The 13,096-nt window shown below is 43.2% G+C and overlaps 1 protein-coding gene across 4 annotated transcripts in view; it reads left to right on the plus strand.

Annotated features, from left to right (window-relative positions):
- The first annotated feature begins 303 nt into the window (after positions 1 to 303).
- Positions 304 to 13,096, plus strand: part of TXLNG (taxilin gamma) — a 56,172-nt gene continuing 43,379 nt past the window's right edge. The window contains exon 1 of one of the 4 annotated variants that reach the window (XM_025437401.3): positions 304 to 511. In XM_025437401.3, coding sequence (XP_025293186.1) covers positions 410 to 511 — 102 coding nt within the window. In that variant the 5' untranslated portion in view covers positions 304 to 409. Of the gene's footprint in view, positions 512 to 5,589; positions 5,870 to 13,096 lie in introns of those variants that run through there. The other 3 variants (XM_025437410.3, XM_035711343.2, XM_049107951.1) reach the window with 3 other exon arrangements.

The raw sequence follows: 13,096 nt of genomic DNA on the forward strand, positions 1-13,096 counted from the left end.
GTACCGGTACATCGCTTCCACAAAACTACAAGTCCCAGTAGGCAGCACGCGCAACCCAGTGGACACTCTCCCCGTTTCAGAACGCCGCCTAACGCTCCAATCCTGAGCTGAGCCTGTGAGCCGTGGCCGCGCCGCCTGCTGGGACATGTAGTCGGCTTCAGAGTACTTTTCCCTGTCTGCGCAGACTCGCGCGGCCTGTGTTAGCCCCTCGGCCCTGCAGAAGCCCAGCCCAGACTTCAATGCTCCCCACCCCCATCCCGCTCCAACCCCTCGGGGGCCAACCTCCTCCGGTCACGTGGGAAGCCTTTCATGCGGCGATTGGCCGTGGGGGCTCAGGGGCGGGGCGCGGGGGCCCTGAAAGGTTCCGTGCCCCTTGTCCGGCCGCTTGTTTGGCTGCTGCCGTCACCTCATGGCGACGCGGGTAGAGGAGGCAGCGCGGGGAAGAGGCGGCGGCGCCGAGGAGGCTATTGAGGCCGGACGGAGCGGACGGCGACGCAGCCCGCGGCAAAAGGTCAGTGTGGGAGGCGTCCGCGTTGTTGCCCGGCCGGGGGAATGCCCGGGTAGATTTTTCGGGGTCCACATCTTCACTCTCTCCGGTTACCTTTAGCCGCGGGACTAACATCCGGCCTTTTTTCTCCCCGGGGGTGACGACAGTGGGAGCAGGTGGGGGGGGGATTTGGGACCGGGATGGATGGGGTAAGAGGGAGCGACGCCTGGGGTTTGGGGGCGCCGCGGCAGAGGTGGGGAGAGGGCAGGGGGCGCAACCTGGTGTGAAGGGGAAGGGGTGCGAGGCGGGGGCGCGCCAGGTGTGACAGCCACGTGCGGCCGGCACCGGGGAACCCCGGACACCAGGTGTTCCTTCTCCCAGCCCCCGCCCTCGGCGTGCTCTCGGTGCTCGCAGTGCTCAGCCGCGCTCCCCGCGCCGGGCGCCGCCGTCGGAGGGCTGCTTGGGTCACGGGCTGGCCCTGCTCTCCCCCGGCAGGTGCGCAGGGCGCGCTGCGGGGTGCGCCCGGGCGGCGCGGGCGAGGCTGTTGCGCAGTAAGATAACCGCGCGGGAGCCGGGGTTGCACTGCGCCCCCCTTCCCCCGCCCCCCTGCGCTCCCCGCCACTGCGCGGGCGGGCGAGCGCCGCGGGGCTGGAGGGGCCACTCCGCTCCTGGGCCCCCGGGCTTGTCTCTGGGCACCACGGGCCTGGCTGCACGTGGGGCGGGCGATGAGAGACGATGCTGGTGGACTTGGGTCCCGCAGAGTTGGGGGCAGCATTGCGTGATATAGCCAGTCTTCCCATTTCAGCCCTCCCTCCCCTTTCTTGCTCTTTCTTTATTTCCCCTTCTTTTCTTTCTTTTATTTTTTTGGGTGAGCAGAAACTTGAGCGCCTCCCCCACCCTGGCCTTTGGTCTCTCTTAATCTGGGAGACAGGCTGGACCGTTCCCCCTTGCCTTACTTGACTCACGTCAAGGAGTTTTCAATGTCTCCCTGGATACAGGAAAATCTAGACCTTCAGAATGGGAGAATTCCACTTGTTCTGGAGTCAGTGGGTGGAGTTCGAAAAAAATTGCACAACTAATGGGGTACAGGGCTTTCAGGGCCCAGGAATGGAAATCCGCGGGGAAAGGCGCTGGAAAGGTGGAAATCCCATCTCTTTTTCCTTACGGTGGATCATATTGAAACGTTCGACTTGTTGGACGTCCTGCTTGATCACTCAGGGCTTTTTAATATTGTTAATTATGCATTTGGATACTCTAAAAATCACTCCTGTGTGAAATTACTAAATAATATTTTTCTAATGAGACTTACGAGCTTGAAAAAGGAGAACAAAGGTTTGGTTTACATCTGAGCAAAGTGTCAAGAATTGGCTTTCGGGGGCCTGTTCCTAAGGTCGAGTATTTTTAGATCTTCCTGCATAAGGGTGTTACTACTTCTCAGTTACCTCTCTCTTTATACTCTGAAATAAAGATCCAGTACATGAAAGACTGAAAAAGAAGCTGTGGACTGAATGTACTCTAGGGATTCAAAACTGTCACTTCGGTCACTTCATTTATTCCCTGAGGGTGGGGAGCCAATCTCAGTGTTTGATTTCATAGGTCCCCCAGGGGAGGGCTCTGATAAAAAGCCACTGCGATTGAAGACATAAGTTCCCGTTTATGCCACTGGGATAAGGACCAAAAGTCTGAATTAGGAACTGAGGTTTATCAACTAGCATTTTAAATGCCCGAGATAAGAGGTAATGACCCTTTGAGGTAGCATTCTGGGGAACAGCTGGATATGAATAGTTATATGTGTCGGTACTGTTTTTGTTTTCTTATCTCATGTACCTTTTTTCTTTGCTCTTGTTTTTCTGGGCATCTTTTTTCCTTTTGATTTCCAACTGACTATGACATGGAATTGAAATACATGATTGAATATTAGTTTTTGAATTTTCGTTTAAAAAAAATTGGGTGACTATCTTGTGTCTGCAAAAATCACTTATTTCTTTATGACCCTTAATATTTTATTTTCTCTGAGTTACCAACATGAGAAAATATTCCTAATTCTAATTTGACTTGTACTGTATTTTTTCAGGAAGCAGAAACGATGTTTGATTAATTGGAATGTTTTGAAAATATTGAGAGAATTAAAGGAAAAGTGTACAGTCACTTTGGTTACATTATGGGACTTAAAGTGGAAAAACAACTGGAGATGGACTTTATTGGTTCTTAGTTTGAACCACCTACTTAGTCATTCTTCGCCAGCTCAGTTAATTGTGGCATTGTTTCATAACTACATCCATTTGAATGGTCTCTGAGGTAACTTTTTTCTTATGAAGTTAATACTATAGTACATTTCTAGAGGCCTCTTGAATTGTCTAAAACTGTGCTATCTGATATGATAGCCATTAGCTGCATGTGGCTGTTTAAATGTTAATTGAAATTAAATAAAATTAAACATTACATCCTTCACTCATACTAGCCACATTTCAAGTGTTCAGTAGCCTTTGTGGCTAGTGGCTACCGTGTTAGTTAGAGCAGATCAAAAATATTTATATCATTGCATAAAATTCTATTGGACAATATTAGTCTAAAAAGATGGGATATACATTGTCAGGTATTCAGGCATTTTTTTAGGCCACCAAGGTCATTCATTACTCTCTAAATTTCTATGTAGAATTTGTTTTATGAGGTTGATTTAAAAAATTTGATAATTTTTGAGCACTTTTAGATTGTAGAAAAATTGAACATCAATTACAGAGTTCCCATATATTCCCTCACACACACCGTTATCCCCTATTATTTACATCTGGCATTAGTGTGGTGCATTTGTTAGAATTGATGCAACAATATCCATACATTACCATGAACAAAAGTCCATAATTTTCATTGAGGTTCATTCTTAGTATTGTACATTTTAAGAGTTTTGACAAATGTATAGTGACATGTATCCACCATTACAGTATCATATGGAATAGTTTAACTTCCCTGAAAATCCCCTATTTTTCCTCCTCCTATTCCCCCAAACCATTGGCAGCTACTGGTATTTTTACTATCTATATAGTTTTGCTTTTTCCAGAATGTCTAAGGTAGGTTTGTTTTGGTTTAATACTAGATTTTTGCTTGGGAATGTTAAAAATGATTAAACTACTATTAAACGTTTTTAGGTCAATAAACCATTTGGAAAAATAAAGATATGTAACCAAGGCTCAAATTAAAATCTTACATCTGCAAAGCACCCCATAATTTTTACAGCATATTTGCCCATACGTTAACTCTTTCAGCATACTGGATGCTGTGGAGAAGCTGTCATTGCCCTCATTTACAGATGAGAAGCTACTCAGCAAGGTCAAGTGATTTGCCCAAGGGGTGAAGCCAAGTCTAGAAACCAATACCCTTTCATCTAGGTAATAAGTAGTGTACTACTAGGTGAATAGTATGGATTTTGGAGTCAAGACTCTTGGCTCTCTGCCACTTATTAGCTGTGCAACCTTGGTTTCTCAATCTCTCTGAGCCTCAGTTGCATCATCTGTAAAGTGGCGATGATGCTAATACCTACCACATAGAATTGTTGTGAAGAATAAGAATTGATGAGAAGCATTCAGCACACTCCTGGGCCTGTATAATTTTACTTGTTCTGGCAAGGGGAATATATGAAAGATACATTTCTCTTGCTTTTAGGGTGCTATTAATTTTGTAAATATACCTACCAAGCTTTGTAGTCTTCTCTTTTCCCAGAATCTCTCCCTGATAGAAAAAATGAGAAGTCCACTCAGGGTGAGGCAAGAGTATGGGATAGGAAGAAACCGTTTCATTATCTTGTTTTTCTCCCTATTTGTGGATTTGAATTTCCACTCTTATGACACAGAGATTAAATAATATTCAAAGTGATCTTCTATTTACAACATTGTTGTCTATCATCAAACTTTGGTCAATTTCATTTTAATGGTGGCCAAAGAGGCAAAGCAGTAATGAGAGCAGACCGGCTGTAGCACATTCCTTTGGTAATTCCATGTTTTTAGATCATAATATGCTACATTTATGTACTATGTTATTGGAAGGTGTTTTTATGTTATGTGTGTCATTTATATTGGTCTTGACTAGAGAAGTATTGGTGGTGGTGGTAGGTTTTTTTTGTTGTTGTTGTTGTTGTTTTGCCTCTGTGTGTTTTTGTTTTAAGTAGGCACCACATCCAGCATGGAGCCCAATGTGGGACTTGAACTCACGACCCTGAGATCAAGACCTGAGCTGCTATCAAAGTTGGATGCTTAATTGAGCCACCCAGGCACTCCAAAAAGCTTTTTTATTTATTTATTTTTTATTTGAAGTATAGTTGACATACAATGTTCTGCTAGTTTCAGGTGTACAACCTAGTGATTCAACAAGTCTATACATTATGAATTATACATTCACCACAAGTGTAGCTACCGTCTGTCACCATACAGTTCTGATATCTTTGACTATATTCCCGATGCTGTACCCTTTATTCCTGTGACTTAATTCATTCCATAACTGGAAGCCTGTACCTCCCACTCCCTTTCACCCATTTTGCCCATTCCCCCCACTACCTTCCCCTCTGGCAACCATCAATTCTTTGTATGGGTCTGTTTGTTCTTTTTATTCATTTGTGTGTTTTTTTTTTTTTTTTTTTTAAGATTTTATTTATTTATTCATGAGCGACACAGAGAGAGAGAGGCAGAGACACAGGCAGAGGGAGAAGCAGGCTCCAGGCAGGGAGCCCGACGTGGGACTCGACTCCGGGTCTCCAGGATCAGGCCCTGGGCTGAAAGCGGTGCTAAACCGCTGAGCCACCCGGGCTGCCCTTTTTTTAGATTCTATATACAAATGAAGTCATGGTATTTGTCTTTCTCTGACTTCCTTCACTTACCATAATGTCCTCTAGGTCCATCCAATTGATTAGAGTTTTTTTTTTTTTTCTAAGTTTTATTTATTTATGATAGTCACAGAGAGAGAGAGAGAGAGAGAGAGAGAGAGAGAGAGAGAGAGAGAGAGAGGCAGAGACACAGGCAGAGGGAGAAGCAGGCTCCAGGCACCGGGAGCCCGACATGGGATTCGATCCCGGGTCTCCAGGATCGCGCCCTGGGCCAAAGGCAGGCGCCAAACCGCTGCACCACCCAGGGATCCCTGATTAGAGTTTTATGTAGGAATGTATATGTCAAATCTAGATACCATAAAACAGGGTGTGTATGATTTGCTTTTATATGGGAATCTTTTTTTTTTTCTTAAGATTTCATTCATGAGAGATGCAGAGAGAGAGGCAGAGACATAGGCAGAGGGAGAAGCAGGCTCCTCGAGGGGAGCCCAATGTGGGACTCGATCCCTGGACCCAGGATCATGCCCTGATCAGGCTGAAGGCAGATGCTCAACTGATGAGCCACCCAGGTATCCCTTATATGGGATTCTTTTTTTCTTTTCTTTTTTTATTTTTTTTTTATTTTTATTTTTTTTTTATTTTTTTTTTTTAAATTTTTATTTATTTATGATAGTCACAGAGAGAGAGGCGCAGAGACATAGGCAGAGGGAGAAGCAGGCTCCATGCACCGGGAACCTGATGTGGGATTCGATCCCGGGTCTCCAGGATCGCGCCCTGGGCCAAAGGCAGGCGCCAAACCGCTGCGCCACCCAGGGATCCCTCTTTTCTTTTTTTTAAATGGGATTCTTTACATAAGGATTCACTATAATAGATTTTTCAGTAGATGTGTTGTTCAGATTTTACACTTTACAGAGAGTTGGGTTTCAAAGGAAAGAAATTTGAGTCTTCACTGTCTCCTGCAATGTGCTAGGCACTTAAAATGTGCTTACATTCTCATATCTTCTTACCTTTGCAGAATAGGTGATATTCCCAGGTGTATAGATATGACATCTGAGGCTCAGTCAAATAACAGAAAACTTGCTTTATTTTTATTTTTATTTTTTTTGAAAACTTGCTTTAAATAACATAGCTCAGAGTTGGTGAAGTTGGCCTAGAGTTGATATATAATTGTGCAACCACTGTACCCTACTAAGTGGACAGTTTCTGCTTACCTAGCAAGTTTTAATCTAATATCCCAAAGAAATTCCTTGCCTTTCCCTCCCCCCACTCACCCCCTTCCCCCTCAGCTCCTTTTTGTTTGGTTCTACACTGATTATCAGTAACTTTTAGTTGATATAACAAATGTGACAGTATTTAAATGTATAAAGTAATATACAAATTTAATGTAGTATTCATTAACATTGAAAATTAGGTATGTTTAAATGTTTCCCAAGTGGAGCATTTCCAGAAGAAAATAAAATAGGTCAGGTGACCCTTTAAGGATTTGAACCCTGAGAGTATATTTTTATGATTCAATTTATTTCCTAGTTGAAACTCTCTTTATACTTAAAACTACTTAAATTTTATTACTTGATGGAAAAGATATATAAAATAACTGGTGTTGTCCTCCTATGCTATCAAAATAATTTTTTTCAAAATAATTCCCTTAGCATTTATTGCTCAGGGTGTTGATTTGCATTGTTACATTTCAAAAATGTCCCCCAGAACAACCCTCATTATCCTCAACTTCCTACTTTGTAGTCTGTCATAAATAATATTGCTAAACCAGCACTTCTCCACTTTTTTTTCTTTTTCTTAACGATTTTATTTATTTATAAGAGAGAGAGAGGGGCAGAGGCACAGACAGGGAGAAGCGGGCCCCCCATGGGGAGCCTGATGTGGGACTTGATCCCAGGATCCTGGGATCACGCCCAGGCATCCCTCTCCACTTCTTTTCCTACTTTCAGAAAGGTCAATATGGAATGGTTTGGCAAGATGTGCCAGTAGCTAAGAAACACATTTTGCCAAGGATTTTATCAATTGGCATGTGGGCCATATTAAAAGTGAGAATGTAGGCATTTTGCATAATTTGCAAATGCATCCTTATTCAGATGTTATTATAATCTGCATGCTCAGTTTATATTGATTATGTCTAATCTTACAACTCTGGAAGGTAGATAATATACATCCCTACCTCACAGATAAGGAAACTGACGTTGATCTCCCTCATGGCTGCATAGGAGGCAGTATGTGGTATGTTCGAAGGTCAGACTTCTGGGGCTCCAAAGTCATTACCCATATGTCATGTGTCTTGTGCTCTCTTAACTCATTTCTTGAGAATAGTAAGTAAAAACATGCTCCTTGTTGAATGTAACCCAAACTCAGTGGTGAGTCAAAATAATAATCATTTTTGTTAAATGAAAATGAAACTCTGAAGGGTGGGTTGGATCACTAGGGGTATAGAAAAGCTATTATAATTTGGGAAGTTTTGAGGGGAGTTTTGATCCTTTCAGGTTTCATACCTTTTGTTTCACTTAGGCCTTAGGTCAACTTTAAGATAAATGATTTAGGAGATATGCTGCTTTAACTTCCTGCAAAAGCACCTCCCAAGTATAATTTGGACGAATCGAAAGATAGAGGGTTTAGAGAGACCTTTTTGTAAAAACCTGTCTTAAAGTCCACACAACATGGTGTTAACAAAGAGCTAAAGTGGTCTGGGTAAGTAGGACAAGAAAAAAGAGAAAGCTTGATGTTCAGAGGTACATCATGGTTGTTGCACGTGGAGCTGGCAAAGTATGACTTCATAAAATTGGGACGGGGTGTTCCATTTAGTAACCCATAAAAGTAGAAGACCATTTTACATCTTAGGAGTCTGTGGCTTGAAGATACTGATTGTGTGACCCAGCCCCTGCCCCTCTGCAAAATAGGTCAGGCCCAAGCATATTTCAGTAGCTTTGAGCATTAAAATTTGGGGTTTCCAGATATTTTTGCTGCATAGATAGGTGTTTAGGCTAGTGCAGATATCTCCCAGTTTGCAGATTATCATTGAATTACAGTTTTATTTATTTATTTTTAATTTTTTTAAAAGATTTTATTTATTTATTCATGATAGACACACAGAGAGAAAGAGAGGCAGAGACACAGGCAGAGGGAGAAGTGGAGAAGTAGGCTCCATGCCGGGAGCCCAATGTGGGACTCTATCCCGGGACTCCAGGATTGCTCCCTGGGCCAATGGCAGGCACTAAACCGCTGAGCCACCCAGGGATCCCCAAATTACAGTTTTAGAGCTAGAAATGATTTTGCAAATAATAAAATCTAGCACCCTTTATAAGATAGAAATTAAATGCGAAATCTAATGCGATCCTTGTTTTAAAATGCAAATGATGTGTATAGTCTAATACAGATGTTAGCACCTACTACTGTAGATAGTAACACTACTACAAGAGAGATCATAAGGCTAAAGAAGCTGTGTCCCAGTTAGACCTTTTCCAGACCTCTTTGCTCACTCTTTGCTTCTTCGCCAGTGGGGGAAATCAGGTTCCCTCATCCTACCTTCAGCTCTGGTTTCTCTTTTTTTTCTCATTTACTTATTAACGCCTCCATGTGCTCCCCGTGCTCCTAACATAATTGTGACAGATCATTGGCAGCATTTTGCTGCCAACAGTTAGGAGTTGGGACAACTCCTAGAACTTATGCCTCCAGTTTATTTCCCTCCTTGGAACCCTGTCATTGATCTGGCTTTACTCATGTATTAATTTACTAATTTTTTGGTTAACAGCTTTGTTGAAGTATAATTCACATACAATTCACCCACTTAAAATGTACAGTTCAGTGGTTTTTAGTGTATTCAGAGTTTTGTGACCATCACCACATTTATTTTATTATTTTTTAAAGATTTTATTTATTTATTCATGAGAGACACAGAGAGAGAGAGAGAGAGGCAGAGACACAGGCAGAGGGAGAAGCAGACTCCATGCAGGGAGCCCAATGCAGGACTCGATCCCGGGACTCCAGGATCAGGCCCTGGACTGAAGGCGGCATTAAACCGCTGCCCACCACATTTATTTTTAACATAACCTTGGAAGAGCATATCCTCTGGAATGAGAGAAAGCTAAGAATTCAGTCTCTGCTTTCTAAGCCCTTAGGCTCATGACTGAGAAGGACAAACTACTTTAAGTTATATCAGTGTGAGCCTGTTTGTTCATCACACTTGCCTGTAAGATAGTTCTGAGGATTAAATGAGGAAGTATATCAAGTACTGTTGGAGAGGCTTCTGAATGAACCAGAGGAAGTGGCACTCTTGGCTCCCTGTCTTTGTACTTGGTCTCAGGGTCATATTCCCTAGAGGTGGATCTGCTTGGTTAAGGGTGCTGAGATAAGGACCCCTCTCAGACCATGGTTTGAGTGAGTTGGCCTTCTAGTCTCTCTTCCTTTTTTTTTTTTTTTTTTTTAAGATTTATTCATTTATGATAGACCTAGAGAGAGAGAGAGAGAGGCAGAGACACAGGAGGAGGGAGAAGCAGGCTCCATGCCGGGAGCCCGACGTGGGACTCGATCCCGGGACTCCAGGATCGCGCCCTGGGCCAAAGGCAGGCGCCAAACCGCTGAGCCACCCAGGGATCCCCCCCCCCCCTTTTTTTTTAAAGACCTTATTTATTTATTCATCAGAGACAGAGAGGCAGAGACAGGCAGAGGGAGGAGAAGCAGGCTCCATGCAGGGGCCCCATGTGGGACTTGATCTTGGAACTCCAGAATCACATCCCAAGCCAAAGGCAGATACTCAACCACTGAGCCACCCAGGTGTCCTGTAGTCTCTTTCTTTCTGTTCCACCATAACCAGGACAGCAGTTCTTAAACTTCAGGATCTTTCTGCATACTTAAAAATTATTGAGAACCCTAAGGAGTTTCTGTGGGTTATATCTGATATTTCACGTATTAGAAATTAAAGCAAATTTTAAATAATTATTCATTTAAAATGAACTCATCTAGGGGTACCTGGGTGGCTTAGCCAGTTAAGCATCTGCTTTCAGCTTAGGTCATGATCCCGGGGTCCTGGGATTGAGCCCTGCATCGGGCTCGCTGCTCAGCCGGAGTCTGCCTTTCCCTCTCCAGCTGCCTCTCCCCCAGCTCATGCTCTCTCTTACGCGCGCTCTCTCTCTCTCTCTCAAATAAAATCTTTTTATTTTGATTTTTTAAAAGATTTTATTTATTCATCCATGAGAGAGAGAGAGAGAGAGAGAGGCAGAGACAGAAGCAGGCTCCATGCAGGGAGCCCGACATGGGACGTGATCCCAGGTCTTCAGGATCACACCCTGGACTGAAGGCAGCGCTACACCGCTGAGCCACCCAGGCTGCCCAAATAAAATCTTAAAAAAAAAAAAAAAAAAGAACTCCTATTGTACTAATTATCTATTGCTGTGTAACCCCAAAACTTAATGCTTGAAATGTTTATGATCTCACTCTTCCTATAGGTCAGGAATCTGGGTGTGGCTTAGTTGGGTCCTCTGCTTCAGGGTCTCATGGACTGCAGTCATCCGAAGGCCTGATGGGGACAGATCCGTTTCCTAGCTCACTCATGTAGCTGTTTGCAGGATTCAGTTCCTTATGAGCTGTTGGCTCCAGGGTTCCCTTGGTTCCTTGCCACATGGGCCTTTCTATAGGCATCTCACAACATGGCTGCTGGCTTCATCAGAATGACCAAGACTGTCAGCAGAAGAGAGAAGGAAGTTGCAATCTTTTGTCACATAACCATAGAGGTGACATCCCTTCACTTTTGCCAGATTCTCTCTTCATTAGAAGTCAGGGGATCCCTGGGTGGCGCAGCGGTTTAGCGCCTGCCTTTGGCCCAGGGCGCGATCCTGGAGACCTGGGATCGAATCCCACGTCGGGCTCCCGGTGCATGGAGCCTGCTTCTGCCTCTGCCTATGTCTCTGCCTCTCTCTCTCTCTGTGACTATCATAAATAAATAAAACTTAGAAAAAAAAAAAAGTCAGTCCACTAGGTCTAGTCCACCTTCAAGGGGAGGAGATTATATAAGGTTGTAAATACCAGGAGGATCACTGGGATCATCCAGGGCCGTGTCAGAAGCTGCTTACCACATATCAGAATAATGGTTTTTGAAAATTAAATACTGATTTTCCAAAAAAACAGACTCCCAAATACAGAGAACAAACTGATGGTTGCCAGAGGGGAGATGGGTGGGGGCATGGGTGAAATAGATGAAGGGAGTTTAAAGTGAGAAGAGTGGCATTGTTTTATGTTTTTGTAGATTTCTTTAATGAATGGCTTAATAGCTGAATTCTCATATTCTGTCTTTGGCAGTATGCCATTGTAGTTGAAGTACACGAAGACAGTCTGGCCTTACACATATATGTAGGTGGAACCAGGAGAAGGAGTAGTGTTTTAATAGACAGTTGTGGAAATTCTGATACTACTTCAAAACTTGACAAGTAGTAGTTCTTGAAAGTTAGTTAGTCGCCAATGTGGAATCTGAAACTCTACTGAACTTTTAGTACTATTAAAATCTAAATTGATTTTTTAAAAAATATTTTATTTATTTATCCATGAAAGAGAGAGAAGAGAGAGAAAGAGAGGCAGAGACACAGGCAGAGGGAGAAGCAGGCTCCATGAAGGGAACCTGACGTGGGACTCGATCCCGGGACCCCAGAATCACGCCCTGGGCCGAAGGCAGGCACTAAACCACTTAGCCACCCAGGGATCCCAGTACTATTAAAATCTAATGGTAATTGTCTGTTTTACACTTTGAATGGATATTCTTTCTCCATGTGTCATTTTGTAACATTGCCTACTAGTCATTTGGTTTACCAAATTGTGTTGATCTTCTAAATGTTGACGCATTTTCTTATATCAAAATCATGTTAGTATCACCACTGATGTCATCAGGGGAGTTTTTTTTTTTTTTTTTTAACAACGTTATATTAGTTTTGGGTGTAAAGCATAGTGATTTAACAATTCTATACATTACTCAGTGTTCACTACTGTTAAGTGTAGTCTCTATGTCACCACAGTGTTATTACAATATTATTGACTTTAGTCCCTATGTCGTATAGAGAAGTCTTAAGTATTGGGAATCTGTCAAACTCATGGTAGCAGGTAGTTTTTAAAAATCCTAAATTTTGGGATGCCTGGGTGGCTCAGGGTTGAACGTCTGCTTTCAGCTCAGGGCGTGATTCTGGAGCCTGGGATTGAGTCCCACGTCGGGCTCCCGGCATGGAGCCTGCTTCTCCCTCCTCCTGTGTCTCTGCCCCCCCCCCATAAATAAATAATTAAAAAAGAAAAGATCCCATTACACTGATGTGCAGCATTAGTGCTTTATGTGTACTTTGTCTTCACACAGTTAAAAGGGTATGTACTCATTAGTTGAGATTTAATACAGATTCGTAACTTTATTGCTTCCTCAAGAGCATTTATAAGTAAAAATGCTCCCCTACCCTCAGAGTACATGATGGTGAAGAAAACCATGACTTCTAGTTTGGTGCTACTGCCTTGATTTTGTTCTAAGGAGCATGCACTGTTACCCTTTATTGCTTTTGTACCGTTAGTGCAAATGTTAACATCAAAAGACAAATAATATCTCTGTATTATTATGAAAATAATGTTTGAGCTTGCACACATTACCTGGAAGGGTCCACAGGGACCATACTTTGAGAACCACTGCCCCTGAGTTTTCTCAGAAGTGGGCTCTGCTTTTCCTTTCTTCTTCTTTCCCAAAGACCATTCTGTCAGAAGAGAATAGGCTTATTTTTCCTGGCCCTATTCCTAGGCCTTGTTCTAGGAATGTGGAATCCCAGTTACTA

Source organism: Canis lupus, chromosome X, assembly GCF_003254725.2.
Source record: "Canis lupus dingo isolate Sandy chromosome X, ASM325472v2, whole genome shotgun sequence".
NCBI lineage: Eukaryota > Metazoa > Chordata > Mammalia > Carnivora > Canidae > Canis > Canis lupus.